The sequence below is a fragment of the Numenius arquata genome, chromosome 27 (genome assembly GCF_964106895.1).
Source record: "Numenius arquata chromosome 27, bNumArq3.hap1.1, whole genome shotgun sequence".
Classification (NCBI taxonomy): domain Eukaryota; kingdom Metazoa; phylum Chordata; class Aves; order Charadriiformes; family Scolopacidae; genus Numenius; species Numenius arquata.
This window is the reverse complement of record NC_133602.1, coordinates 665619-690988: the sequence shown is the minus strand read 5'-3', so window position 1 is coordinate 690988 and position 25370 is coordinate 665619. Positions and strand designations below refer to the sequence as shown.

Sequence of the window (25370 nt, the reverse complement as noted above, 5' to 3'; positions counted from 1 at the left end):
ACTGCTGGAATTGTTTTTATTGTTAAAAAGAAATCACGACGCTTTCCCAGTTGACAACGTGGGAGCAAAAACAGGGGCAGGGAGTTTGTGTTTGTTTCTTAAGGTAAACAGAAGTTAATAAAGAAGATTAAGGATGTAATTATACCCCAGCGGCGTTTAGGAAGGGGGTCCTGGGAATCATTTAACGGACCAGAGGTTCAGTCGAAATACCTTATTTACTAGGACTCAAAATATACAGACAACTGAGCAAAGGGCTTCTGGTGCCCCATTGCCTTCGCCTTCCACCCGAAAGTCTGGGCCAGGATCATTAGATGTTCGTTAGGGGACTCGTAACCACGCGTTCGGACAAACCAAGTAATTGCAGGGCTTTCCCAGCGCTCAAGGACCCGGTGCCTCCGCAGCCACCTCATTCCCGGGCTCTCCAGCAGCTTCCAATTCCAGTCCCGGAGCCGTGGTCCCGTTCAGAGCCGGGGTTTGTGAGAAGAGGCTGAGGGTTTGGGGCGTGGAATGTCCCCTTCTGCTCCAAAACAGCTGCTGGAAGCTCCGGATGGGCGAGACGGGGTTCCTCGGAGATTCACCGTCTGCTGCTCGACCTCGGCGCGACTTGAGAGCTCTCGGTGCTTCGGCCGCGGAAGCCCGAAGCTGTCACTTCCTCCAGGAAGCTGCCGGGAAAAGTCCAGGTTAGCAGAGCCAAAGGCCAACTTCTCCCTCAGGGGGACAGACAATAACCACAAGGCCCGGCCTTCGAACACCACCGAGGAGTTCTCCACAACAGCAGAACTCTGAAAACCGTTCTCTTTTCTCCCCCGGCGTCACCGGGACGGGGTGGGGGGGGAACGGTGACAAAGAGGAGAGGATTCGCCCACAACAGCGTGTGATCCGACTAAAAAACCCCACCCAAAGCGGGGATCCCGGTCCCAACGGCAACGCTCCTTCCCCTCATCAGGCTCCCCTCAATCTCAGCAGCTCCCTTCCCAAGGAGGAGGTGGCAGGGACCGAAGTCCCTGAAGGGAGACGTGACAAAGGGACGCTCGGATCAGGACCCGTCTCCTCCCGTGGGACAGCAGCATCCTGAGAGCTGCCACCGGGGCTGCTTCCCTCGGCAGGGTGGATGGATCACCCTCCGACCGACCGGCTCCAGCTGCTTGAGAGGGGAAACGTCCTCAGACGGGGACAGGGACAGTCAGGGGACACTAATCCAAGAGGAAAGAGGAGAACGGCAGCCTTGGAGAATGCTCCCGCTTCCCAGCCACAGATCCCTCCCAGCCAGGACGAATCCAACCAAGTGCAGGGCTGTGGGGCTCCAACGACCTGCCCTGGGGACCAGAATCTCCCAGCACGGACCATCCTCAAACCCTCCACCCCGCCCGGGAGGTCTCCGGTCTCTCCTGGAGAAGGAGAATGCTCCCAGGGCCAGCTCCCGGCGGGCTCAGCTCCGCATCTGGTCACAAAGCCAGGAAGGCCAGGGCTCGGGCTTGTTTTTTCTGCTCCCTCTCCGTTTTCCTGTGCGGATGATAAGGCAGGAAGGGGCAGGGTGGAACCCTCCTGGCTGAGGCATCCTGGACATTTCACGGCCAGGGCTCCCCTCGAGCCACCCGGGTCACCCAGCTCCTCGGCCTCACACCCCCGGCGAGACCTTCCCTCCCATCCGAAGGAGGGGGAACTGCCGGAGAGGGAACTTGTTACTGCTCCAACTAATCACGACCCTCTGAGCTCTCCCTTTCACCTTTCACGTGGTTTTTTTCTCCCAGCTCCTGGTTGCTGCCGGGAATGGGAGACCCCATCCGCATTCCCCACCCTCTGGGTGGGCGATATCAGGGAAGAGGCCGAGGAATAGGTGAATTACATGGATTTACCTGATGGAGGCGGAGGGGGGAAGCCAAGAAAACCTCTGGTTTTTACCTTGTAAAACCACTGGGAGTTTTTTTTCAAGCTCTCCAGCAGAGCCCGTCGGCGGCTGCAGCCTGATTTATTGATAAGGAATCGCTCCGACTGCACGGTTCACGTCAGGATAGGAGCTTTGCTATCCGACGCCCGCCCCCGTTTGCCATCTCTACGGATAGAAATCCATAAAGATCAACAGGGGACACATTCCCCTCGACACGGAAACTTTAAAGAGGTGCCTCCTGCGGACGCTTCGGGACCTTCTTTTTCATCCCGACGCTTATTATTTTTCACCCCCACATTTTAAAGCATCTACTGGACAACGCAGATGGGCTCTTAAACAGATAAGCTCCCGTAAATATACGCCTCTAACAACATAACCAGCTCCGGGGGCTTGTTTGTCTCCCCCCTTGGAAAAAAGCGGAATGGATATCCCTTAAGCCATCTTCCCCCCCGCCTCTAAACACAGATGTTGAGCGCAATTTCAGCTGGGCTGGTAAGAACAATGAAAGCAGGGGATTAATGCGCTTACACGGGCCGCCCGGCGCATTAATATCCCAATCTCCTTGTTTATTGCGATGTATCAACCCTAATCCGGCAAGAAATAAGCACCGGTTCATTAAAGGAAGGCCAGCGGATTATTGGAGGAGTTAGGACGATAAAAATCTGGCGTTTCCTCCCGTCAGGAATAGCCGGGATCCTCACGCGCTTCGCTGGGATTGCGGTTAACTCTCGGTGAAGGGGGAAATTCCGCATTTCTCGGGTGTTCCTGAGCCCGTGGGCTCGTTCCTCCGCCCAGGCTGCTCCTCCTCGGCCTGCGGGAGCCGAGCAGAGCCCTTGGCAAGGGCTCCACTGACCCAAAACTTCTCATTTTTAATATTATTATTAGGAATGTGGCCTCTCATCACTTAGCAAATCTTACTCAAGCCACTCGGGGAAGACAAATGGCTTGGGGCTGGGCCGGTTTCAGGATGGGACCCTCCACCGTCCCCACCCTGGAGTTCCCAGGGAGGACTTTGGAACAGTCAGCCCTTAAAAAAACGACGTTTATTTTTTTTTCAGTTTTTCCTTTTCTTTTTTTTTTTCCCCACTTCATTCTTTGAAATGCAAATTTTGAGCCAGCATCCTAGTTTTTCCGTAAATAATTCAGAGGCTGCGCCAAACCCCGGTGGCGGTGGAAGCCCCGAGTAACGTTCCTCCCTTCCAGCACAAATCCAAGATGTGGCTCCGAATCCCGAACTCCCTAAAGCCGGACTGAGAGACCGTCCCCGCTCGGAGACCTCAGAGACAAAGGAGAGAGTTGCCCAACATCACCGAAGAGGCCACCAGAAGAGCTGGGATGGCAACCTAAAGCCCAAACCCCCTCCTGCTCACCGGACGAGGAGGTACAGGGGGTGCCAGGCTGAATTTCACTGAATTTCACTGAATTTTTTAGAGTTGGAAGGGACCATAGAGACCATCCAGTCCCACTCCCTGCCGAAGCAGGGCTGCCCGGAGCGTGTCAGAGCGTGGTACTCAGGGCTGCATCCAGGCGGGTCTGGAAGATCTCCGGAGAAGGGGACTCCACACCCTCCCTGGGCAGCCTCTTCCAGGGCTCTGCCACCCTCACCCTAAAGAAGTTTCTCCTCATATTTGAATGGAACTTCCCATGTTCCAGCTTGTGCCCGTTGCCCCTCGTCCTGTCACTGGGAACCACTGAGAAGAGTCCGGCTCCATCCTCCTCCAACCCACCCTTGAGATACTTGGAAGCATTGATAAGGTCTCCCCTCAGCCTTCTCTTCTCCAGGCTGAAGAGTCCCAGCTCTCTCAGCCTTTCCTCATCAGGGAGATGCTCCAATCCTTGAATCATCCTCGTTGCCCTTCGCTGGACTCTTTCCAGTAGTTCCCTGTCTCTCTTGAACTGGGGAGCCCAGAACTGGACGCAGTATTCCAGTCGTGGCCTCCCCAGTGCAGAGCAGAGGGGGAGAATGACCTCCCTCCACCTACTGGTCACACTCTTCCCTACGCAGCCCAGGATTCCGTTGGCCTTCCTGGCCACAAGAGCACACTGCTTGCTCGTTGTCATTTTGCTGGCTACCAGGACCCCCAGATCTTTCTCTTCGGAGCTTGTCTCCAGCAGGTCCACCCCTAACCTGTATTGGTGCCTGACATTCTTCTTCCCCAGGTGCAGGACCCTACACTTTTCCCTGTTGAACCTCATGAGGTTCTTCCTTGCCCAGCTCTCCAGCCTGTCCGGGTCTCGCTGGATGGCAGCACGGCCCTCTGGAGTGTCAGCCACCCCTCCCAGTTTGGTACCATCAGGGAACTCACTGAGGATACACTCTGTCCCCTCGTCCAGGTCACCGATGAATATGTTGAACAGGACTGGACCGAGTATTGACCCCTGGGGGACACCGCTGGTTACAGGCCTCCAGCTTGAACCTGCTCCATTAATCGTTACCCTTTGGGTCCTGTCACGCAGCCAGTCCTCAATCCACCTGAATATGATGATAATTTATTTAACTTTGTTCTTTTTATCAGTCAAAAAGCAGCTACTCCCTCCGCGGGTCTCTTTTTTTTCTCTTGCTATTTCTAGGCCTGGCTAAAGCAGGATTTAGTTCAAAGGCTACTTTGCGAAGCAGAAGGTTGAGGAAGCCGGGTAATTTGGGCAGGAATCGGTCGATATGTGGGCTAATACAGACTTGCCTTCGTAACCCACTTCCTAAAAGCAATTTGCTGCTGGGCTAACGGCGGCTCGGCCCCTTTTCCAATCGTCTGGCGCTAAGCACGGGGCAAATTTTAGAGCGGGCACGATGAATTCGGAGGGTTTGGGCATTTTTTTCACGATAGGAGCCACTGGATTTCCTTAGTGCTTCTGTTGGGGGCAGCTTTGGAGCCTGACGAGCCCTCGCAGGCGTGAAAAGGAAGGGCAAAAGTGCAAGGATTTTATAAATATCCCTCTGGATTCCGAGGCAGCGGCAGCGCACGTATATGGCCCGGAAAGCAAGGCGGTTTTTAGCCTTCTCGCTACCCCGGAGCCCACCTGTCAGTAACTGGGATCAACAAAGTGCTCGACAGCTGTATTTCTGACACACAACCCCGGCGGCGTTAATAGTGTGTGTTTCCTGCACCCCAGGAGGCTGCTCGGGCACCCGAAGCTCTTAATCACCTCTGAAAATTTCCTCCCAACGTTAATTTTTCCTTCCAGTTGAGGGACTGGACTTTCTTTGCGTTTCCACAGGGTAGCATCGCTCTTGTCCCACCCCAGCTCGGAACAAGGAGCTCCCTCCTCAAAGCTCAAAGCAGCTGATGGAAAACGCCGGGGACTCTCCCAGGGCTGATATGTCACGGCTTTTCCTGCTGCGACACATGGGAGAGACGGGGGGGGGTCGCCTGTCACATTCCCGCCGTGCCATCCACCGCCCCACCTCCGGGGCTGGGGCCAGTTTTGGGCCCCTCGTGCCAAAAAAAAAAAAAAAAAAGCCATTGAGGGGCTGGAGCGGGTCCAGAGAAGGGCAACGGAGCTGGTGAGGGGTCTGGAGATCAAGGAGAAGGGTCTGGAGAACTTGTGAGGAGCAGCTGAGGGAGCTGGGGGTGTTCAGCCTGGAGAAAAGGAGCCTGAGGGGAGACCTTCTCACTCTCTCCATCTCCCTGAAAGGAGGGGGTAGCCAGGGGGGGTCGGTCTCTTCTCCCAAGGAACAGGCGATGGGACAAGAGGAAACGGCCTCAAGTTGCTCCAGGGGAGGTTCAGGATGGAGATTGGGAACAATTTTTACACGGAAAGGGTTGTGAAGCCTTGGCAGAGGCTGCCCGGGGCAGTGGTGGCGTCACCATCCCTGGAGGGATTTCAAAGCCGGGCAGACGTGGTGCTGAGGGACACGGGTCAGTGGTGGTTTGGGCAGTGCTGGGTTGATGGTTGGACTGGATGATCTGAAAGGTCCATTCCAACCTCGCCAATTCCATGATTCTACGATTCTATCCTTCCCAGAACCCATGGGTTCCTGGCCACGGCAGCGTCGTTAGGAGCGGGGACGGAAGGGAGAAGGCAGGTACGGAAAGAATTCCTGCTCCTTCCCTTGGGCAGCAACATGTCGTGCTGATGGGAAACAATCCCCAGCGTGGCCCGAGTTGTCACCCGTGCTCAGAGACTGGGATGAATAATCCGGGTTTGGGGAAACACGATCTGTATCTATAAACCAGACGTTTCATAGGAAATAAAAACCAGGGATTCCGTATTGACAGGAATTTTGGGGGCAGCTCCAGCAAAGCGGTTGGGGGTTTCTGTACGAGCCGTTTGACTCCGTAAATCCCGACTGAGAGACACGGGGGACGTGAAAAACCATCCCCATTTCCAAAACCAGCCCTTCCAGCCCCAGGGACAGAGACGGAGGGAATCAGTGAAGCTCGGGGTGCTCGGTGCCCCCCGGCATCGCTCAGGATTAACCCTTTATAAACATCCAGCCTCCCAGAAAAGGCATCTTGGAGCCCACAGCAAAACCAGTAAGGAAAGTTCCGTTCTCCAGGGAGACAGGGAAAAGAGCCAGCCGACGCTCTGCAGGCTGGTGGGCGGCAGGGATCCTGCTGGAGCGTCGTCCTAGACCTCTCGGTTCTAATCCCAGGCACAGGAATTCCGCTGCTACGGAAGGCAGTCGCTCCAGATTTCGAAGGGAGCGATGAGACCGCAGTCAGATCCGAATCCCCGTGCGCTGCACCGCCTCCTCGTTCGGATCGAAGAGCGCGAGGTGAATTATAAGCAGGAAAAATTCGACACATCTACTTCCCCGCACTCAAAAATCGGTAAAAGGCACGTTAAACCTTCCTCTGGGTCCCCCCCGATGCTGAGCTCGGACCATTTCCACACCTTTCCGTGTTTTACGGCGCAATGGAGACCCCTCGGGCGCCGCCAAATTCCTGCTCGTGTCGGCGCTTTTCCATCCAGAGTCAAAAAATAGGATTTATTACCTTTTCGTGTTGTGGATTGTGGTCCCCCCCAGGACGATCCGCACGCCGGGGTTGGTGCGGTTGAGGTTATAGACCGTCAGCGCCTCCTCGTAAGTCGCCCCTCCGATGATGAAGACGATAATGTCTTGGGGCCTGCAAGAAAGAGGCAAAATTGAGAAGGGATCAGACCGGAACAGGAGGATAAATCCTGTTCCACGCACACACAGGGCCGGGGGGGGGGGTGTGTGTGTGTTGATTTCTCTCCCCAGACCACGTCTGGGTCCTGTGAGGGGCTGGGCTCAAGGCTGACATCGGGGAGCTCGTTAAATCGCCCGTTAAATCGCTTTTAAAACGTTCTCTCTCCTAAACATTTACACAAGGTGCTAACGATGAAAAGCCCCCACGGCAGCTCCCCCCCCCGCCCCCTCCACCACGACACACACACACACACACACACACACACACACACACACACACACGTGTGCCCATGTTTAATGCATGATGGAGACGCCGCCGCGGCTGATAAATTCCAATTGATTCAGGAGCCAAACCAGGACAACGGCGGCGCTTCCGAGCTCTGGGGTTTGCTCTGAAGGGCAGGGACCAGCCGCGGTTCCGCTGCCCCGTGACAGAACTACCGGGATTTAGAGGTTCACCTCCGAGGTTTACGTTCCCCAGAGCAGCCTAGAAATACAGGGTGTTGCAGAGGAGTCAAGAGGGAAAGAAAGAGGGAGAATCCAGCTGACAAAATACAAAACCAATGTAGGTTAGGGGTGGAACTGCTGGAAAGCACTTCTGAGGAGAAGGATCTGGGAGTCCTGGTGGATAGGAAATTATCCAGGAGCCAGCAATGTGCCCTTGTGGCCAAGAGGGCCAATGGAATCCTGGGCTGTGTAGGGAAGAGTGTGGCCAGTAGGTGGAGGGAGGTCATTCTCCCCCTCTGCTCCGCACTGGGGAGGCCACGACTGGAATACTGCGTCCAGTTCTGGGCTCCCCAGTTCCAGAAGGACAGGGAACTACTGGAGAGAGTCCAGCGTGGGGCAACGAAGATGATGGAGGGGTTGGAGCATCTCCCCGATGAGGAAAGGCTGAGAGAGCTGGGACTCTTCAGCCTGGAGAAGAGAAGGCTGAGGGGAGACCTTATTGAACATCTAAAGGGTGGGTTGAAGGAGGATGGAGCCGGACTCTTCTCAGTGGTTCCCGGTGACAGGACGAGGGGCAATGGGCACAAGCTGGAACATGGGAAGTTCCATTCAAATATGAGGAGAAACTTCTTTAGGGTGAGGGTGCCAGAGCCCTGGAACAGGCTGCCCAGGGCGGGTGTGGAGTCCCCTTCTCCGGAGATCTTCCAGCCCCGCCTGGATGCAGCCCTGAGCGATGTGCTCTGGGCAAGGAGGAGTTGGACCAGATGGTCTCTAGAAGGTCCCTTCCAACTCTGACAAATTCTGTGATTCCGTGAAAACCAGCCAAATTCTGTCCACTTTCTGCTTTCAAAGGAAGGGCCGCACCTTCCTCGCGCCACCTTCCCCAATCACCCAAGTTTTCCGCTCTCAGGGACAGCGGAACGTGCCATCGACGAGCTGAGAGGAGGATTTCTCCAGAACCTGGCATCCTGCCATCCATCCCTGTGGGTCGGAGCCGTCAAATCCTGACACGATTAACTCTCCGTTGCCGTCTCAAAACCCAGCTCTGCCTCCCAAGCAGGTACCGCCAGTAGAACCACAGCTCTGGCTGCGACTGTCCCTCGGCTCTGTCCCTGCAGGCTCCGGAGCAGCGACGAGGAGAATGGTGACCCCCAAACGCAGCCGGACTCGGTGTTTCGGGTTAATTCCTGCCGGGAAACCAACCCCCGGAGCCCTCGGCACCTGGCGCTGCCCAGAAGAACAACACACACGTCAGAAAGATGAACTAAACAAGATGCCAAACCGACAGAGAATTCCAGAAAGATGGATAATCCCGACACGGGAGAGCCGATTTCTACACCAGGCTGCAAAATAAACTGGGAATCCCTCCGGGATGCTGGGTCGCGGGGAAGAAAACCTCCAGCTTGGACATTACACCTTGGGCTGCCCCTGTTCCCCGTGCACTCTGCTAAGGATCAGGAATACGGCACAAAATATGCTTATTTTTGCTTTTCTCTCGCTGCTGCCTTTCCTCCGGGATTAAGCCCGGCGTGGGGGAGCGGGGGCAGAACCACAGCCCCTTCCCACTTGCTCAAAACACCCAGGATTTATCCCGCGAGTCTGGCACGGAGCGGGAGCCAGGGAAGTCAGGCAGGGACAGGCGGAACGAAGGGATCCTGGTGTTCTCACGAATTACTGCTCGTATCAAGGGCAAATAATAAGCCATTTTGGGCTAGGAAGAAACCCTGAGACTGTTACAGGATTAGGGGGAAAGCCATCTCCAGCCCCGCTCGCTCCAGCTGCCGCCCGCCTCGGCCCCAATTTGCGGATGCAACTCCGTATCTCCTGGGGTTAACGACCAATTCAACAGCTAAACGCTCCGACCCTTCAGACAGGAGAGCCAAAAAAACCAAAACCCCAACTTCCCTGAACAAACAAGGACACAGCCAGGGGTTTGCCTTCAAAAAAACCCAAAAGATCCACAAAACACAAGCCAAGATAATGTCTCTGAGCTAGCGATAGCGCTGCTTCCCCCGATCTCCAGGACGGTGTGTGAGAGCTGGGATGAAGAAGCATAAAGCCAAGCGGTTCCACATCACGCGCTGCGGGCTCCTGCTTCCAAAAAAGGAGATTTTTATTTTTTTTTTTTTTGATATTCTCTGCCTCAGGAGATCCCTCGCCCATCCCTCTGGATGTGTGTCAGCTCCAGACGTTCCTCAATGGCTCCAAATTCTTCCTCTCCTCAAGCAGGAACTTTCCCCTCGACAAAATAAGGGGAAGAAGGATCACGCCCGGCCACAGAACGCTCCGAATTAGGTACTGGCGAGTTCTCACCTTCCACATTTAGAACCTTGATTTCTTCTCGGCTTTACAGACGAGGTTTCCAAGATTTTTCATCTTTCCAAGGCTTTTCAATAAACGGGTGAGTAATTGTGGTTATTTGAGCGAGACACGGAAGGAGGCGAGAACCGCCCAGAGCTGCCTCCTGGTCCGACGACAATCATCGGGAGCAGCAGCTCCCTTGCAGCAGCGTGATGTTTAATACAGAAAGAAATGGTTAAAAAGAAACCTTTGGAATTCTTTGTCCCTTTTGATCAAAACAAAACCAAAAAACCACCACAAAGCCTTTCGCCCTGACCCTCTGCTGAACCGCTGCCCGTCGGGGTTACACCACCCTCCCAGAGCAGAGCTCGCCTCGGGCTGGGATTTATTATACTGAGTTTTTGAGAAATTCTGAAATTCAAATTCCTCGCTCAATTGGGGGAAACCACCAAGTGGCCTTTTTTCTTCCAAAACCCGGTAACTAAACCCTGGTTTTAGACAAGGCCCCATTTTTATGACACAGAATATTCGTAATTCAGTGCTGTGGCCCCCATTTGACGCAGGCGGAGAAGTATTGAGGTCCCTATTTTTTGTCACTTCCAAACCCTCATTCCTACAGCTCCGATGTCTTGAAATTCAACAACATCTTCCCTTCCCATCAGGAAACAACCCCCAGAACCATGTGCCCTGATGCTTTTGAGCATTTTGCACCCTTGGACCCGGCCACTGGCCCAGGGACAACCTCAGAGCCAAGGAAGACCGTGAGAAATTCAAGGGAAGGCACCGTTCGGAAGCTCCACCTTTGGATTTTGAGATTTACTTTAACAAAACTACAGGATTCACGTCTTTTAGCTACAAGACAAGGCTGTAGCCCCCGCGGAGAAGGGAGGGAGGTGAAAACTCCCGTTTCCCTTCATCCAACTGCCGGTTTCCTTCAGTTGAAGGGAGGAATTAAACCCCAAATAAATGATGTGCACGTTCTTTGGAGCAGGATTCTGAGGGGCAGGTTGGTGGAACCCTCTCCCAGAAACATTTAGAGGAATCTAAGCGAGACACAGCTCAGGAAAACATCAGTGGGAACTGAAACAGAGAAGGTAAAGGTCAGAAGAGCCTTTGGTTCTGGATTGCTCAGAACAAACCCATGTCGGGGACGCCTGGATGCGGTTCTCGTTGCGGATCCACCACAAATCCCATCCCTCAACCTTTTCTCCTTGGGTTAAAATCCACCTCAGTCACGAGGACAGAGAGGACGGCATTTCTGTTGCTCGGGGCCTCGATATTTCACACCTATGAACTCCCCATTTTATTTTAAAGGGAAAATCTGGAGTAAGGCAGGTATTTTTTTGGGGACATCCACAAAGAAATTGTTCCTTGTCTGACTATAATACTTTCTTATTCATAAATAAAAACATTAACGTCCCCTGTTGCTGGCCTGGCGTGGAATTGGGATGCTCCAAAATCCCTTTTTGCTTTCCTCAGATGGATGGCAACGCCCCAGGGCAGGGCTGAGGAGGAGGAGCGGTGGTTTTGTGCATCTCAAAGAGAAGTCATGGTGCTCCCGGTCCCTCCCACCCGCTTGTCACTGCTCAGCCTCGGTCCCCGATTCTCCTTCTCCCCGGCTCTCCACGGTGGTTGGTGATGGATTACTTCGTGGTTGACGAACCACCACCTTGGGTTGATGAACCCAAAGGAAGCAAAGCACCAGCGGGGTCTTCTCAAAGGAGACCACCACCAGAAGGAATAAAATAAACCCAGCCACTAGAAGGCATAAAAAAATACCCAACCAAAGCCCTGCGGAATTTACCCTTCGTTTACAGCCAGGAAACGGCGGCGCCCAAGAAAGGAGCCATTGGTACAAAATGCCACTTGTCGTCTTCTCCCTCAGTCAGTGCCCTCACTCCCGGGTCCGTATTTACCCTTTAATGGCTCCTTTGACGACAGATGAGCTCAGCTCCAGCAAATTCAGCTAAAAGCAAGAGTTCTTTTCAATGACAGTTATTAGCCGTATTCAGCAAGATCCCGTTCTCCTCGGGAATAGGAGCTGGCTGGGAAGGGAGAGCTCGCAGGGGGACTATTTTTGGTATTCTACAAATAAACGCCAGATGGCAGGGAGGGAAGTTAAGGGCCACGTCGAAATCCATCACGTGAGCATCCCGGCAGCTCGGTGCAACGGCTTTATCCTTCAATTTGGAGGTGGAATGTCCCACCTCGGCCAGCGAGAAAAGACAACCCTAATTCAGTCTCAACAGCCCTCTCCAGGGCAGCTACTGGAGAACGCCAGAAAGAGCAACACCATCGAGACATTTCTCATCCCCAGGCAAAGACCAAAGTCGGTGGCAGCACCGGGAGGAGCAGAGAGACTTCAGTTCCACGTGTGTCTGTCCCCACGTACCTGTCCCGGAGAGTGTTGGGACCCAGGTAGGGGAACTGGCTGTCCTTGAGTTTCCCTTTGATGAGCTGGTCGAGCGTTTCCTGCAGGAGAGGCTGGTGCTGCGTGTACACGTTCTCCACGCCCTGCAGCGCAAGAGAAGCTCGTTAGGAATTAACGCAGCGCGGCAGGAGGCGGAGAGAGAGAAGATCAGCAAAGGCACATCATCATCTGAGGGTTACAGCAAGCCTTAACCACCGACGTCCAGATTTACAGGGGCTTTTCAGCGACTAAATCCCATTGTCTTCCATGAGAATTACGGCCTAAAAGCCCAGAGCACTTACGATTAAATCTCTGAAGAGATTTAATGCAAGTCTTGCCCCATGACTGTTGACTAAACCCATCCTTATTTCATCTGCGGCGGATCCGTACCTTCAGTCCTTTGAGGAACTGTTTGGTGATGGCTACAGCGTCCTTGGGGCTGAAGAGGTCGCTGCCCCGGACCCGCTTCCCTCCGTACTCCACCACGGCAGACACCAGCTGTACGGAGAGAGGCAAAACCAGTCCCGTTAACCTGGGAAAGCAGCTTCCAGGCAGGTTTTGGTCTCGTTTGGCTCAGTGGAGGTACTGCAACGATGGCCACGGAGTCAGGGAGGTCGATCCCCAGCGGATAACGCAGCACAGGGGGAGGAAAGGGGAAGAGGAGAATTACTCCCCGTATCCAGCAAGTGAGTCATCCTGCTGGGACACCGCCTGCATGAGGAGAGAGCCTTTCATTGCCGTCGTCTGCTGCGGTGACAGCAGATCCTCCACACAACGTGACATCATCCCGCTCCTCCACCTCCTCTCCAGCTGCTCCCCACGTTTGCCAAGCGCTGCCACCCTCTCCCAGTCCCCAGGAGCCTCCAGCTCCTGCCTCCTCAGCAGGAGCTGGGGAAAAGGGATGGGGGGGAAGAGGAGAAGGAGAAAGGAAGGATGTCGGGGCCCGGTTTAGGTGCCACACACCCGTCCCAGACTCCTGGCGTGCCTGCCATCTCGGCTTTATTCAACCCTTCATAGTATCACTGATTCGAGAAATGGAAATTAAGGAATTAATTACGCCTTTGAAAATAACACCTGCAGGGCCCAGCCAAGCTCAGGCTTCTCTTCACAAGGTGTGCTGCACTTCAGCAAAAGAGCAGGCAAGCTCTACCCCAATTAACAACGATTTACTTGGGTCTCATTAGTCTGGAGAAGAGAAGGCTGAGGGGGGATCTGATCAACGCCTGGAAATACTTCAAGGGTGGGTGTCAGGAGGATGGGGCCAGGCTTTTTCCAGTGGTGCCCAGTGACAGGACAAGAGGGAACAGGCACAAACTGGGACAGGGGAAGTTCCATCTGAACATGAGGAGGAACTTCTTTGCTGTGAGGGTGGCAGAGCCCTGGAAGAGGCTGCCCAGAGAGGTGGTGGAGTCTCTGGAGACATCCCAAACCCCAGCTGGACACGTTCCTGTGGGACCTGCTCTGGGTGACCCTGCTCTAGCAGGGGGTGGGACGAGATGATCTCCAGAGGTCCCTTCCAACCACAAATCGTTCTGCGATCCTGTGATCTCCAGCCTCTCTAGACCCACACCAGCTCCCACTCCCACCTCTGTCCTTCAGGTGACCTGTCTGGAGTCTTCTCCTGAAACCCCCCCCCAGACCATCCTCTCCCCGAGCTGGGGCAAGACACGGGGAGCAAACCTTCAGGTGACATCCCTGGACGTCTGCACCAGGAGCCTCTGAAGGCCAAAAAAGCCGGGGCTGTTCCCAAAAGGAAGCCCTTGGTGGCAATTACTCCACCCGCTGGTTCGGGAGGAGCTGAATTCTTCACAAAACCACAGCAACGCTCCCACGGCCGAGCTAACGAGGACGAGCTAACGAGGATTACGTTCCCAGGATGGTACGCCTGGATTTGATCCTGGGTGATCTGCTCTGGGTGACCCTGCTTGGGCAGGTGGGACTGGGCGATCTCCAGAGGTCCCTTCCGACCCCTGTGATTTTTCCACCTCTGTGCTCTCCTGTCCCACTCGTTCATCCGGGAGAAGGAGAAATGCTGTCATTACCTTTCGGTACCTCTCCGAGACCCCCCTGGTCTTGAGATCGGCCACCAGCCCCGGCAAGCTGCTGCTGCTGTGCCGCTCGTAGTGCAGGGCGTAAAGCATCACCAGCCGGGCAGCGTCCAGCTCCGTCACCTTGGGGTTCTGCAGCAGGCGACGCACGTTCTGCGGCCAGACAGAGAGCGTTATTAGCGGAGAGGCCTTCAAAAGGACACGAAATCAGCCTAAAAATCAAACCCCGCCACCGCCTGGCAACAAAACCGCACGGGGGAGGAACACGAGAGAATTAAACTGTGTCATAAGCAGCAGAGACCGGTTTCTTCAGATTTATCGGAGGACAACGGAACGCGGGTGGCTCTGGGGTCTGTCCACGGAGCTGGGAATTCATAACCCAGTTCTGGTGTCCGTTCTTAACTCTCTTTTCTTTGGGGCGGAAGCATCGAAGTCTCAGACGACCTTTGGATGCGAGAAGCGGAGGAGCAAGAAGCAAAGGAGGAAAGGAATTCAGGCATGAAAAGGAAAAGCAAGATTACAGCGCTGGGGGTAAAGACAGAAATCTGGAGTTATTACTGCTAATATGAATTATGACTTTTTTTTTTTTACACGATACCATCATAAATACAACGGGTGTGTGCCCCAGGGAGGCTGCAGACCCTTTCCTGAATTAGGAATCAGCCCCTGTGAGCTCAAACGCCCGGGAGCCGAGGAGCTGCCAGTTCCACAGTCACAGAAACGGCAGTTCCAGGAGCGGGATGGATCCCGTTGGGATTTTTCCTGCTCCATAAGCGAACGTGACCTTCCCACCCTCCAAAAATCCCAGCGTATCTTCGCCAGGCTCTCCCAACCCTCCCCACACAGATAGGGGAGATGGAAACATTCAGCCAACGGCGCTGAGTCAGCACTATTTGCTGTCATTTGTTCAACCGGTAACAAAAATACGGGATAAAATCCTGCCTTTTGGGGAGGATCGACAGGATTTTGCTATCCCCCTCAGTCAGGGCAGGAATTCACCGGTGAGGGCAGGGATGGAGCCCCCTGGAGATGGGGGGGGGGGCAGTTTTGCCAGGTTTTTTGATCCCGTGCCGGCAGTGGGAAGGGTGTAAAACAGAAAAGCCATTGTCCTGCCGAGGAGATGGGACTCAAACCCTCCCATTCAGCTCCCGGGGCTCACGGACGATGTCAGGATTAATAAGAGACCCGGGGAAGAATAGCCAAAATGTACTGTACCGAGGGGCCCTGGGCCACCAGAGGAATTAACAATCGCTGAAGTTACATCAGCGGGAGAACAATTCCGCCTTTCTTTCGTCCGCTGGTTTATTCTTCATTGTTTCTGTGGCCTTGGCCCTTCGCTGCCACGAGGAAACTGCAAGAGGGAGCAGCCTGGGGCGGTGCAGCCCGAGAGAGACACCAGTTCCATGGTTTTGCCTCTATTTCCTGGCTGCTGCACGTCTCCCAGTCCGTCCCAGTTGCTGGAAATACAACGGAGCCCTTCAGGCATGCGGCTGCAAGTTTTTTTTTCTGCTTGAAAACCTGCAGGAATCCCTCGTTAGCGCAGGCTAAGACCTTAATTAGCACCGAGTAACCACCCTGCCTGTGTCCCTGCCCAGTTTCCAGCACGGACTCTCTTACCCGCAGAGCTGGGCATCACCAGAACTTCACATCATCCCTTTCTTCACCCAAACTGAGATAACTTCAGAAAAAGGAGGAGACCCGCGTTTTTCCGAACGGATCTCCCAACGCCAAGCGCCCCAATTTCAAGGCTAACGCTCTGTGCCGCATTAATATCAGAAATAACAGATCCCGGCACGCCGTGGGCTCAATATTCTCAATATCTGACTTTGAAATTGCAAATATTTGACTTTTAAACTGCAAAAAAGCTTGATCTAGAAACAATGGTGTAGCAGGAGAACCTCAGAGGCTGTTTCCAGCAAAGGCATTTTACGGCTCCCTGCCCACTGCAATACTTACTCATCTAAATTCCACCAAATACAAAGCTATCGAATCATTTCTATACGCTCAAAATCTTCAACTGATTCCCATCAGCTCGGGACCCGGCAGCGGATTACAGCGCTTGAAGAGTCTAATATTATCCCCCGGCCACCCACTTGGAGCAAGGGAATAACGAGAAGCAAAGAAAACACAGATTTTAAATCTGTTGGAGATGCTTCTCCTTATTTTCTAGTCAAACTGCTTCTCCGGCGTCGCGGAAAGGAGTCTGTTAAACGGAGCGACTGCTACTTCGGCTATAAAAAAAATGAAGGAATCGTGTTTTAATAGCGAGTCGCTGCTGGTTGAACTCTGCTATAATAGACTCACACTCAACAATACGGCTATTTTCTCTGAATTCAGCGCTATCGACGCCCTGTCAGATACTGGGTCAGGGCACGGAACCCAGCAGGCCAGCACGGGGTCAAACCTTCACCCTCCGCTCAGTAACAGACGTCTCCGTTCGGCCCTTCTCAGTCCTTTTTGCCAAAGAAATCTTTTATCTAAGCGGCTTTTCTGCTGGTTTTTATTTAAAAAAAGAAAAAAATAAAAAGCTAAAAGGCAGCACCTCGACGAATAGTCTGGTTTAGACAATTTCACGGGTTCCGTTTCTTCTCCTCCCCAGCAAATACCAGCAGCTTCTACACGGGGCTGGGGGTGGGGGGGGGCAGGGTTTTTTTTCCCCCCTGGTGCCTGCAAAGGCACTTTGCCAGAAGCCAACCGACTGCAGATAACGAAGGAACGTCGCATTGTGAAACGTAAAGGCAGAATCTGCAGAGATGCTTCTCCAGCCAGTTATTAACTATGATTCATCCCCATCTGAACTGGAGGGGGAGGAGAAGAGCCATTCTAACGTGGAACGTCCCAACCCTGCAGGAGATCTGCCTCCAGAATTCCCACCGACTCCCAGGATCAAACCATCCAGGTTCAGAGAGAGGATGGAGGTGAGGTTCTAAGCCCCGCGGTGGTACCTGGAGGGCGCTGGAATGGTCGTTCTGGCAGGCCAGCTCCTGCTCTACTTCAGAGACCTCCAGCAGGTTCCGCTCGCCAACCAGTCGGGAGAGCTCTCCCACCACCGTCACGTGCTTGGACACCGTCCCCGACATCTTCTTGAACTGCGGGTAATTCTCCACGAACGCCTACGAGGGGGAAACCAAAGCAACCGGCTCTTTGAAGTAAAAGCAAGAGATGGAAAGGGAATGTGTCCAACCCCTGCCATAAATTGTATAAATTCATTTCCATCAATCTAAGCGGGCTGATGGGGCTGATCGCCTCAATCCCAGGAGCCCACAGGATTTCTCCAATCACAAGGAAAATTTTGGGAAGGGACGTGCTTTTTCTTTACTCTTGAAATAAAGGGATACGGGGAAGTGTCTCCAAAGACGTCGCCAGGATTCTGTAGATGTTGAGAGCAGTGACTGAAGGGATGGCCTGTGCTCTGAGCTGCTGCCAAGAGACCCAGCTCTCTGTAAAGCCCACACAGCCCACGCTGGAGGAAGCAAAGTGCTTAAACCAGAGCTTACGGATTTAATTTAGGGCTTCGGGATTCCAGCAGGCTCTAAGCAGCAGCTTGGAGAGCGGGGAGAACAGGAACGCTTGGGAACCACCCCACAGCGGGGCAGAATGGGCTTACTGAAGAGTAATTACAGCTCTTGTAATGAACACAGGGGGAAAAGGAGGTTTCTGCTCCCCAAAACCAGTACGTCACTTAGATCTGAACTGCTGGTCCTGGTAGTGGACTGTCATAGAATGACAGGATGCTATGGGGGCGGAAGGGACCTCTGGAGATCACCCAGTCCCACCCCCTGCCAGAGCAGGGTCACCCAGAGCAGGTCCCACAGGAACGTGTCCCACAGGAACATGTCCAGGAGGGTTGGGAATGTCTCCAGAGAAGGAGACTCCACCACCTCTCTGGGCAGCCTCTTCCAGGGCTCTGCCACCCTCAAAATGAAGAAGTTCCTCCTCATGTTGAGATGGAACTTCTTATATTCAAGTTTGTGCCCGTTTCCTCTCATCCTGTCACTGGGCACCACTGAAATGAGACTGGCCCCATCCTCCTGACACCCACCCTTGAAGTATTTCTAGGCGTTGATCAGATCCCCCTCAGTCCAGACTCAAAAGCCCCAAGTCCCTCAGCCTTTCCTCATCAGAGAGATGCTCCAGGCCCCTCATCATCCTCGTAGCCCTTTGCTGGACCCTCTCCAGCAGTTCCCTGTCCTTCTGGAACTGGGGAGCCCAGAACTGGTCCCAGTGCTCCAGGTGGGGCCTCCCCAGGGCAGAGCAGAGGGGGAGGATGACCTCCCTCCACCTGCTGGTCACACTCTTCCTGATGCCCCCCAGGATGCCATTGGCCTCCTTGGCCACCAGGGCCCATTGCTGGCTCCTGGGCATCCTGTTGTCCACCAGGACTCCCAGGTCTTTCTCCTCAGAGCTGCTCTCCAGCAGGTCACCCCCAAGCTGTCCTGGTGCAGGGGGTTGTTCCTCCCCAGGTGCAGGACCCGACACTTGTCCTGGTTGAATTTCACCAGGTTCCTACTCCGTCAGGGTACAGACAGCAGGGATCTGCGCTGTCGGCAGTGGACGGGGTTTGAAAAGTCCAGTGGGTTACGCGTAGATTGTCCCTACCTTCATATCGGCGATGGATTCCAGCTTCTGCTGCTCCTTGGGCTTCCTCCTCTGGAAATCCTCCATCAGATTCTTGATGTTACTGCCGATCTCGGCAAAGTTCAGGTACATGTTCTGCAGGGAACAAGACGGGGATCTGAGAAAAAGCTCTTCTAACGCGAGCCTTGATGCCACTGGAAGAAGGTGGCACTCTGTGCCCGAAAGAGCCACGGCACGTCGTGTCCCTGAGGCCAGGCTTGAGCAAGAAGCTCTGCCATTGGTGCGGGGTTGGAAGAAAACTATAAAATAAGCACGTTATTTCATGTTAGAAGCTGTTTGTGTTACACACTGATTTCCACCGCTTGCATAAACTACACAGCACATCACCGCCCCATGCTCAAAGTCCCTTTGACGTGGCGAAACCAAGAATGGAACCGCATCCCCAAATTCTTCAGGAAGATCCCCCACACCCCCTCCCCGAGACACCTACGTTGGCGTAGAATTCGTCGTTCTCGGCGGACAGGACCACCTCCCGGAGGTCCTTGCTTATCCCCGGTACCCGGGAGAGGTCGATGCGGTTGTTGTTGATCCCCAGCAGCTCGTGAACCATGGCCTGGTACGTCCACTAACGAGGAGGGCGAGAGAGAGAAAGGCAAAGGATGACCTTAGTGAGGTAATTAATGGAAAATTAATGGATTTCAGGCTGAACTCAATGGAAGCCAGTTTAGGTGCCTCTGGGAACACACAGCGGATCCAAAGTGTGTATTTCTCCATTTTTTTCCAGAATGTTAGGATAAGAACATCCTATTTCTGTTATAACTAGACGGGCAGCCCGTGGCCAGAGCCGCTGTGCAAGCACAAAGGAAACGCACCCCATTCCAGGGGAACGCTCGCTGTAGGAGCATTCAAAGGACACGACAACGAGCGACGGGGATTAATGTTGCCCTTCTGTTTAGCCCTGAGAGGGGACGTGTATTTTTGGTTTCAGAGGTTCCACGGGAAACCGTGGAATTTCCCACACGCTCCTTTGCTTCTCGGGCAGCAGCAGGAGCGTGTGTTTCTGCACATCGGGGAGTTACTATATTTAATATTAATCTAGAGAGAAAAGTGAAAGCCGCTCGGGGCACCGACGTGCCCCACACTCTGCTTACATTCAGCTGAATCTCTCTCCTGGATAGAAAATCTCCCCGTAGCGGAGAAGGGGGTTTCTGCCCATCACATCTCTCCAGTCCTACAAGTATCACCAGTAGCTCCCACAGCACCAGCGCTGGAGGAGCCGCAGCTCCAGCCCTTGCCCCGTCACCAGCCCGACCCCGTGTCTACGCTCCATGCCATCGAAACCAAAGGGGACAAAGAGATTCTGCAGCACGGCCAAGAGAAAAATAAATCACAGTAGCTACAGAGTAAATATCGTCCCCCATCAATAACCCAGAGGGAGAAACACACCATCGAGGTCACTCGATAACCATCAAACAGCCCCCATGGATAAACCCTTGGAGAGGACACGGCCAAGACATTCCAAATGGGAAGGTGTCCCCCAGGAGTGGAGGCGGCTGGTTTTCCGAGGGATTTCAAACAGAACGGGAGCAGGGGGGCAAGACTTTTAACCTTTTTTAAACCCTGCCCCGCCGGGGTGTGAGCTCCCACTCGCTGCCACTCCCCCCTCAGGGCTCCATGTGTGCCCAGAACTTGAATTCCTACCACAGCTCCTCGCCCGAGGGGATTCACCTGGTTGAGGAGCGGGGTGATGGCATCGTCCGACCGGTCCAGAATGAGAAGTAAAGGAGGAACCTCCGTGCGCCGAAAGTCAAACAGCTCGTACTCCTTGGTGATGACTTGCTGCGGAGAAAAGGGGAAAAAAAACCGACTTGTATCTGGAAAATGTTTCTTCTCAGTTTGGACACAGGTGGAGAAAGAGGGAGGAGTTGTGAGAGGACCAGCGCTGTTCAACATCTTTGTCGGTGACATGGACGGTGGGACAGAGTGCACCCTCAGCGAGTTTGCCAACGACACCAAGCTCGGTGGCGCGGTCGACACGCTGGAGGGAAGGGATGCCATCCAGAGGGACCTGGACAGGCTGGAGAGGTGGGCTCGTGCAAACCGCATGAAGTTCAACCAGGCCAAGTGCAGGGTCCTGCACCTGGGACGTGGCAATCCCAGGCACAACTCCAGGTTGGGCGGAGAATGGACTGGAGAGCAGCCCTGAGGAGAAGGACTTGGGGGTGTTGGTGGGTGAGAAGCTCAACATGAGCCGGCAACGTGCGCTGGCAGCCCAGAAAGCCAACCCCATCCTGGGCTGCATCAAGAGAAGTGTGGCCAGCAGGGCGAGGGGGGGGATTCTCCCCCTCTACTCTGCGCTCGTGAGACTCCACCTGGAGCATTGTGTCCAGCTTTGGAGTCCTCGACACAGGAAGGACATGGACCTGTTGGAACGGGGCCAGAGGAAGGCCATGAAGATGATCAATCAGAGGGATGGAGCACCTCCCCTATGGAGACAGGCTGAGAGAGCTGGGGTTGTTCAGCCTGGAGAAGAGAAGGCTCCGGGGAGACCTCACAGCAGCCTTCCAATATCTGAAGGGAGCTACAGGAGAGCCGGAGAGGGACTCTTTGTCAGGAGATGGAGTGACAGGACAAGGGGTAACGGTTTTAAATTGGAAGAGGGGAGATTTAGATTAGATATTAGGAGGAAATTCTTTCCTGTGAGGGTGTGAAGCACTGGAACAGGTTGCCCAGGGAAGCTGTGGCTGCCCCATCCCTGGAAGTGTTCAAGGCCAGGCTGGATGGGGCTTGGAGCAACCTGCTCTAGTGGAGGTGTCCCTGCCCAGGGCAGGGGGGTTGGAACTGGATGATCTTTAAGGTCCCTTCCAACTCTGACCATTCTGTGATTCTATGAGTTGGTGAAAATTAAGTGAAAATTAAGAAAATTAATGTGCTGCTCTCTTTGTGCACGCTCTCATGAAGAAATAACACTTCTCTCAAAAGGCACCTACTGGAATTTGTGACGTTCATAGAGAACATGGTTCTTTCCCTGCTCTGTGCTGGGAACAGTCAGAGACGAGGGATGTGACAACACCGTGACAACACAAATCGACTGGAAAAGGGGTCTTTCTCTCAACCGGATCGATATGTAAAAGAATTAAAGAAAATTTAAGTACGTTGCCGCACTTATTTCACGTGGTTGGGGGTTCTGGCCGTACCTTCACGCACTCAGCGAGCCGCTTGGCCGACTCGGAGGAGAGCTGGTACCGGATCATGGGGCATTTCTTCAGGGACAAGAGCAGAGCAGTCAGTCCTTGAGTGGTCCTGGCCAGCGCTGCCGGGTCCCAGCTCCGGCCCTGTGAGGAAAAGCTGCATCCAGGACGGCCCCGCCGTCCCCAAACTCCTTCTCACATCAAGCCTTATGTCCGAGCCTTCAAGTTTTATGGTAAAATACAGTTTGACCGGAGGAACAGGCGCACCAGAGGCCTCAATCCGGAGTCCCCAGCCTCCCTGCGGGGCAGCCCCCCGCCGCACCCAGCTTCTTGGGGCTACTGGTCTCCCCATTAACCACAACCCAAAGCCATCGACCATAACCCAAGCTTTTTTTTTTCTTTTTAATACCTGACAGCAGCCCAAGAGGTTGAGAGAAAAGACGTGGGGATTCACCGCAATGTAATCACCGTAGAACTCCTGGCAAGAAGCGAAAAGCAAAGAGTTAGGTCTCCTGCCAACCCTTCTTCAGCCTAAAAGAGTTCCCTGCTCCAGCACCGGCCACATTAAGGCTAAAATCCCAAGCAACGAGCACGCTCGGTGACTCCGCTCGTCTCTCCTTCCTCCAGGAGGAACCTCTGGAATCCCTACGCGCCCGCTGACAGCCCCACTGCCCGTTTGTCGCGGGTACTTCTCGAGTACGGAGCCCTCCATCAACACCACAAACCAGAAGGCGGAGCGGCTCTGAAAACCGGAGTGGAGGGAGAAACAGGGGACAGTCTTTCTTTCTCTTTTTTAAAATTTCCTTAAATCTATTTTTTTAAATTTATTTTTTAATCCCACGTGTACCTTCATTTTATCTTCCACCCCAGGCTGTTGCCCGGTGCCGCTTCACGCTCCTCAAAAACTACAGACCTCTCATGGCCACACCTCGTACCTTCGCTTTGCCGGTGGTTTCGGATGAGGGGATTTACTGAAAATATTCAAAAATTCACCTGAACTTCGGCCACAACTTCCTGTTCGTCAGCCTCAGCTAATGACTTGACGTCGCTCTTACTGATGACGTTACTGAAATCTGAAAGGAAACAAGAGCGAGAAGAACAGTCGGGCTCCGCGAGTGACAGGTAACAGGCAACGATGCCACGGAACAGGGCGATCGGGGTTTTTCCCCCCCGGGGCAGGAGCAGATCCCAACAGCCATTCCCAGATTACACCTGGAGTTATCACACAGAGGTTACTTCACACGGATGCTCCGAGCTAATTCCCCATCCGACTTTCTGCCCCTGGAGCCAACATCCAGTGGTTGACGCGACAACACGGAACGATCAGCGATGGATTCGACACCCCGTGGCCTCTCCTACCCCCTCCCTGGCCCAACGTCTCCCCAGTTAAGCACCACCGTGTAAATAAATCCCAATATTACATGGCTGGACACGGCGACAGTCACTCTGCCGAGCCCCTCGGCTCTGCGGCAGGTCACCCCCTTCCTGCGGAGCCGGGATGACATCTAGAGGCCACTCCGGCTCAATTCCCGGAGCCAAAGACAAAACCCGCTGGAGTTGTTCTGTTTAAGCTCCAAAAGCACCCAGTATTGTGTGGCGTGAGGAGGAGGTGACAAACACCCACCCAGTGTCTTTAGTCCAATGCTGGGATGGGAATTCTATCCCAAATTATTTACCTTCAAAAGCTGGGCCACTCTCTCCCCCTGCGCATCTGTTTTCCTTAAAAAAAAAAGGCACTTTACTCCCCACATCACCCTTTTTTCATGTTTTTGAAGCAACACGAAGCTTTAAACTCTCAAAAATTTTCAGGGATAAGCCATAGGGGAGAAATCCAGATTTACGGTGTCGCTTTATAACGATCTCTTAGGAGTTGCTTCCGTTTAACCACTTTCTCCGCTACGTACGTACCCTCTGCTAAAAGAATTTGGCGCCCAAAATAGCGTAAAAACTAAAATTCACACTTTCTGAGGATTTTAGTAAAGGCCTGTCAGTGGGGGCGGTGACAGCGTCTCACATCTATGTTTTCCACCGACCATCAGGGTCTCTGAGGGGTCAGAGCCACGGGGCAGAACGGGGGATGCACTTACAAATGAAATAGATGCTGTACTTCGGCCTCCGCAGCTCCTGAATGAGGAATTCCACGTTCTCCTGGACGAAAGCAGCCCCGGGGGGGGAAAGCAGGTTTGAAAAATGTTGATTAAGAAGGGTTTGGAGTGACCCGTGCCCCCTCACCATCCCCACCACGGTCCCTCATCCTGACCTAGAATCATGGAATCGCAGCCTTCTCTTCTCCAGGCTGAACCCCCCCAACTCTCTCAGCCCCCCCTCCCAGCAGAGGGGCTCCAGCCCTCCCAGCATCTCCGGGGCCTCCTCTGGCCCCGCTCCAACAGCTCCGTGTCCTTCTGCTGTTGGTGGCCCCAGAGCTGGAGGCAGCACTTGGGGTGGGGGGGTGTCTCCCCAGAGCGGAGCAGAGGGGCAGAATCCCCCCCCTCACCCTGCTGGGGATGCAGCCCAGGGGGCGGGGGGCTTGCTGGGCTGCCAGCGCACACGGTGCCAGCCCATGGCCACCTTTCCCCGCCCCCCCAAGCCCTTCTCCTTGGGGCTTCTCCCCATCCCTCCATCCCCATCCCGGGCTGGGACCGGGGGCTGCCCCCACCCAGGGGCAGGACCCTGCCCTTGGCCTCGCTGGACCCCATGAGGGTCACATGGGGCCACCTCTCCAGGTCCCTCTGATGCCACCCCGTCCCTCGGGGGTGTCACCTGGAACCCCACTGAGGGTCCTCTTGGTCCCACCATCGATGTCACTGATGAAGACATTGAACAGGTCCCAGTAGGGACCCCTGAGGGACACCACTCGTCACCGATCTCCATCTGGACATGGAGCCATTGACCATCACCCTCTGGACGCGACCACCCAACAACTCCTCACCCACCCCCCTGTATTCCCCACACCGCCCCCCCCGCCCCGGGCCCCCTCTCAGCCCTGCGGGTCCCTACCTTGGTGGGCCTCAGGAAGCAGATGGCCTTGAGGTGCTTCATGGCCTCCCTGTTGGGGGAGTCCAGGCGCTCGAAGAGGTACACCTCCTTCTGCAGGATCTCGGACTGGGTGTACACCATGCTCACCGCGCCGGTCTGCGGGCGGGAGGGAGGGAGGGGACGGCGCCCATCACCCCGCGGCCGGGCCTCGGGCCTGGGCCTCGGGCCTCGGACCCTGGGCCTCGGGCCCCGCCGGGCCTTCCTCTCCCCGCCGCCCCGACCCCGCCGCTCACCGTCTCCCGGTCCATCAGCAGGACCTTCATGCCCGGCCCGCTGTCCTCGATCATCTTGGACACGTACTGCTTGACGGCCAGCACCGCGTTCATCTTGGCTCCTCTCCTCTCAGCTTCACCCGGGC

General features: G+C 54.5%; 1 protein-coding gene across 1 annotated transcript; it reads right to left on the bottom strand.

The window, feature by feature from the left end:
- On the bottom strand, positions 1–25370 carry VPS45 (vacuolar protein sorting 45 homolog). Its single transcript, XM_074164469.1, has 15 exons — positions 25246–25370; positions 24974–25108; positions 24064–24124; positions 22970–23049; positions 22386–22454; positions 21983–22120; positions 20514–20624; positions 19276–19410; positions 18807–18920; positions 17153–17320; positions 14202–14360; positions 12550–12657; positions 12142–12263; positions 6826–6957; positions 1–662 (listed from the first exon to the last, which is right to left on the bottom strand). The coding sequence occupies exons 1-15, from the start codon at positions 25336–25338 to the stop codon at positions 575–577; spliced, it is 1713 nt and encodes a 570-aa protein (XP_074020570.1). The 5' UTR covers positions 25339–25370; the 3' UTR covers positions 1–574.

What these genes read in the sequence shown, in the direction of transcription:
- VPS45 (XM_074164469.1), bottom strand. Translation starts at nt 25,338, where the DNA reads ATGAACGCGGTGCTGGCCGTCAAGCAGTACGTGTCCAAGATGATCGAG. An exon ending in ACCATTCCAGCGCCCTCCAG is followed by an intron (nt 14,361 to 17,152) that starts GTACCACCGCGG and finishes GTCTGGCCGCAG; the next exon opens with AACGTGCGTCGCCTGCTGCA. An exon ending in CCCAACACTCTCCGGGACAG is followed by an intron (nt 6,958 to 12,141) that starts GTACGTGGGGAC and finishes TCTTTCTTGCAG; the next exon opens with GCCCCAAGACATTATCGTCT.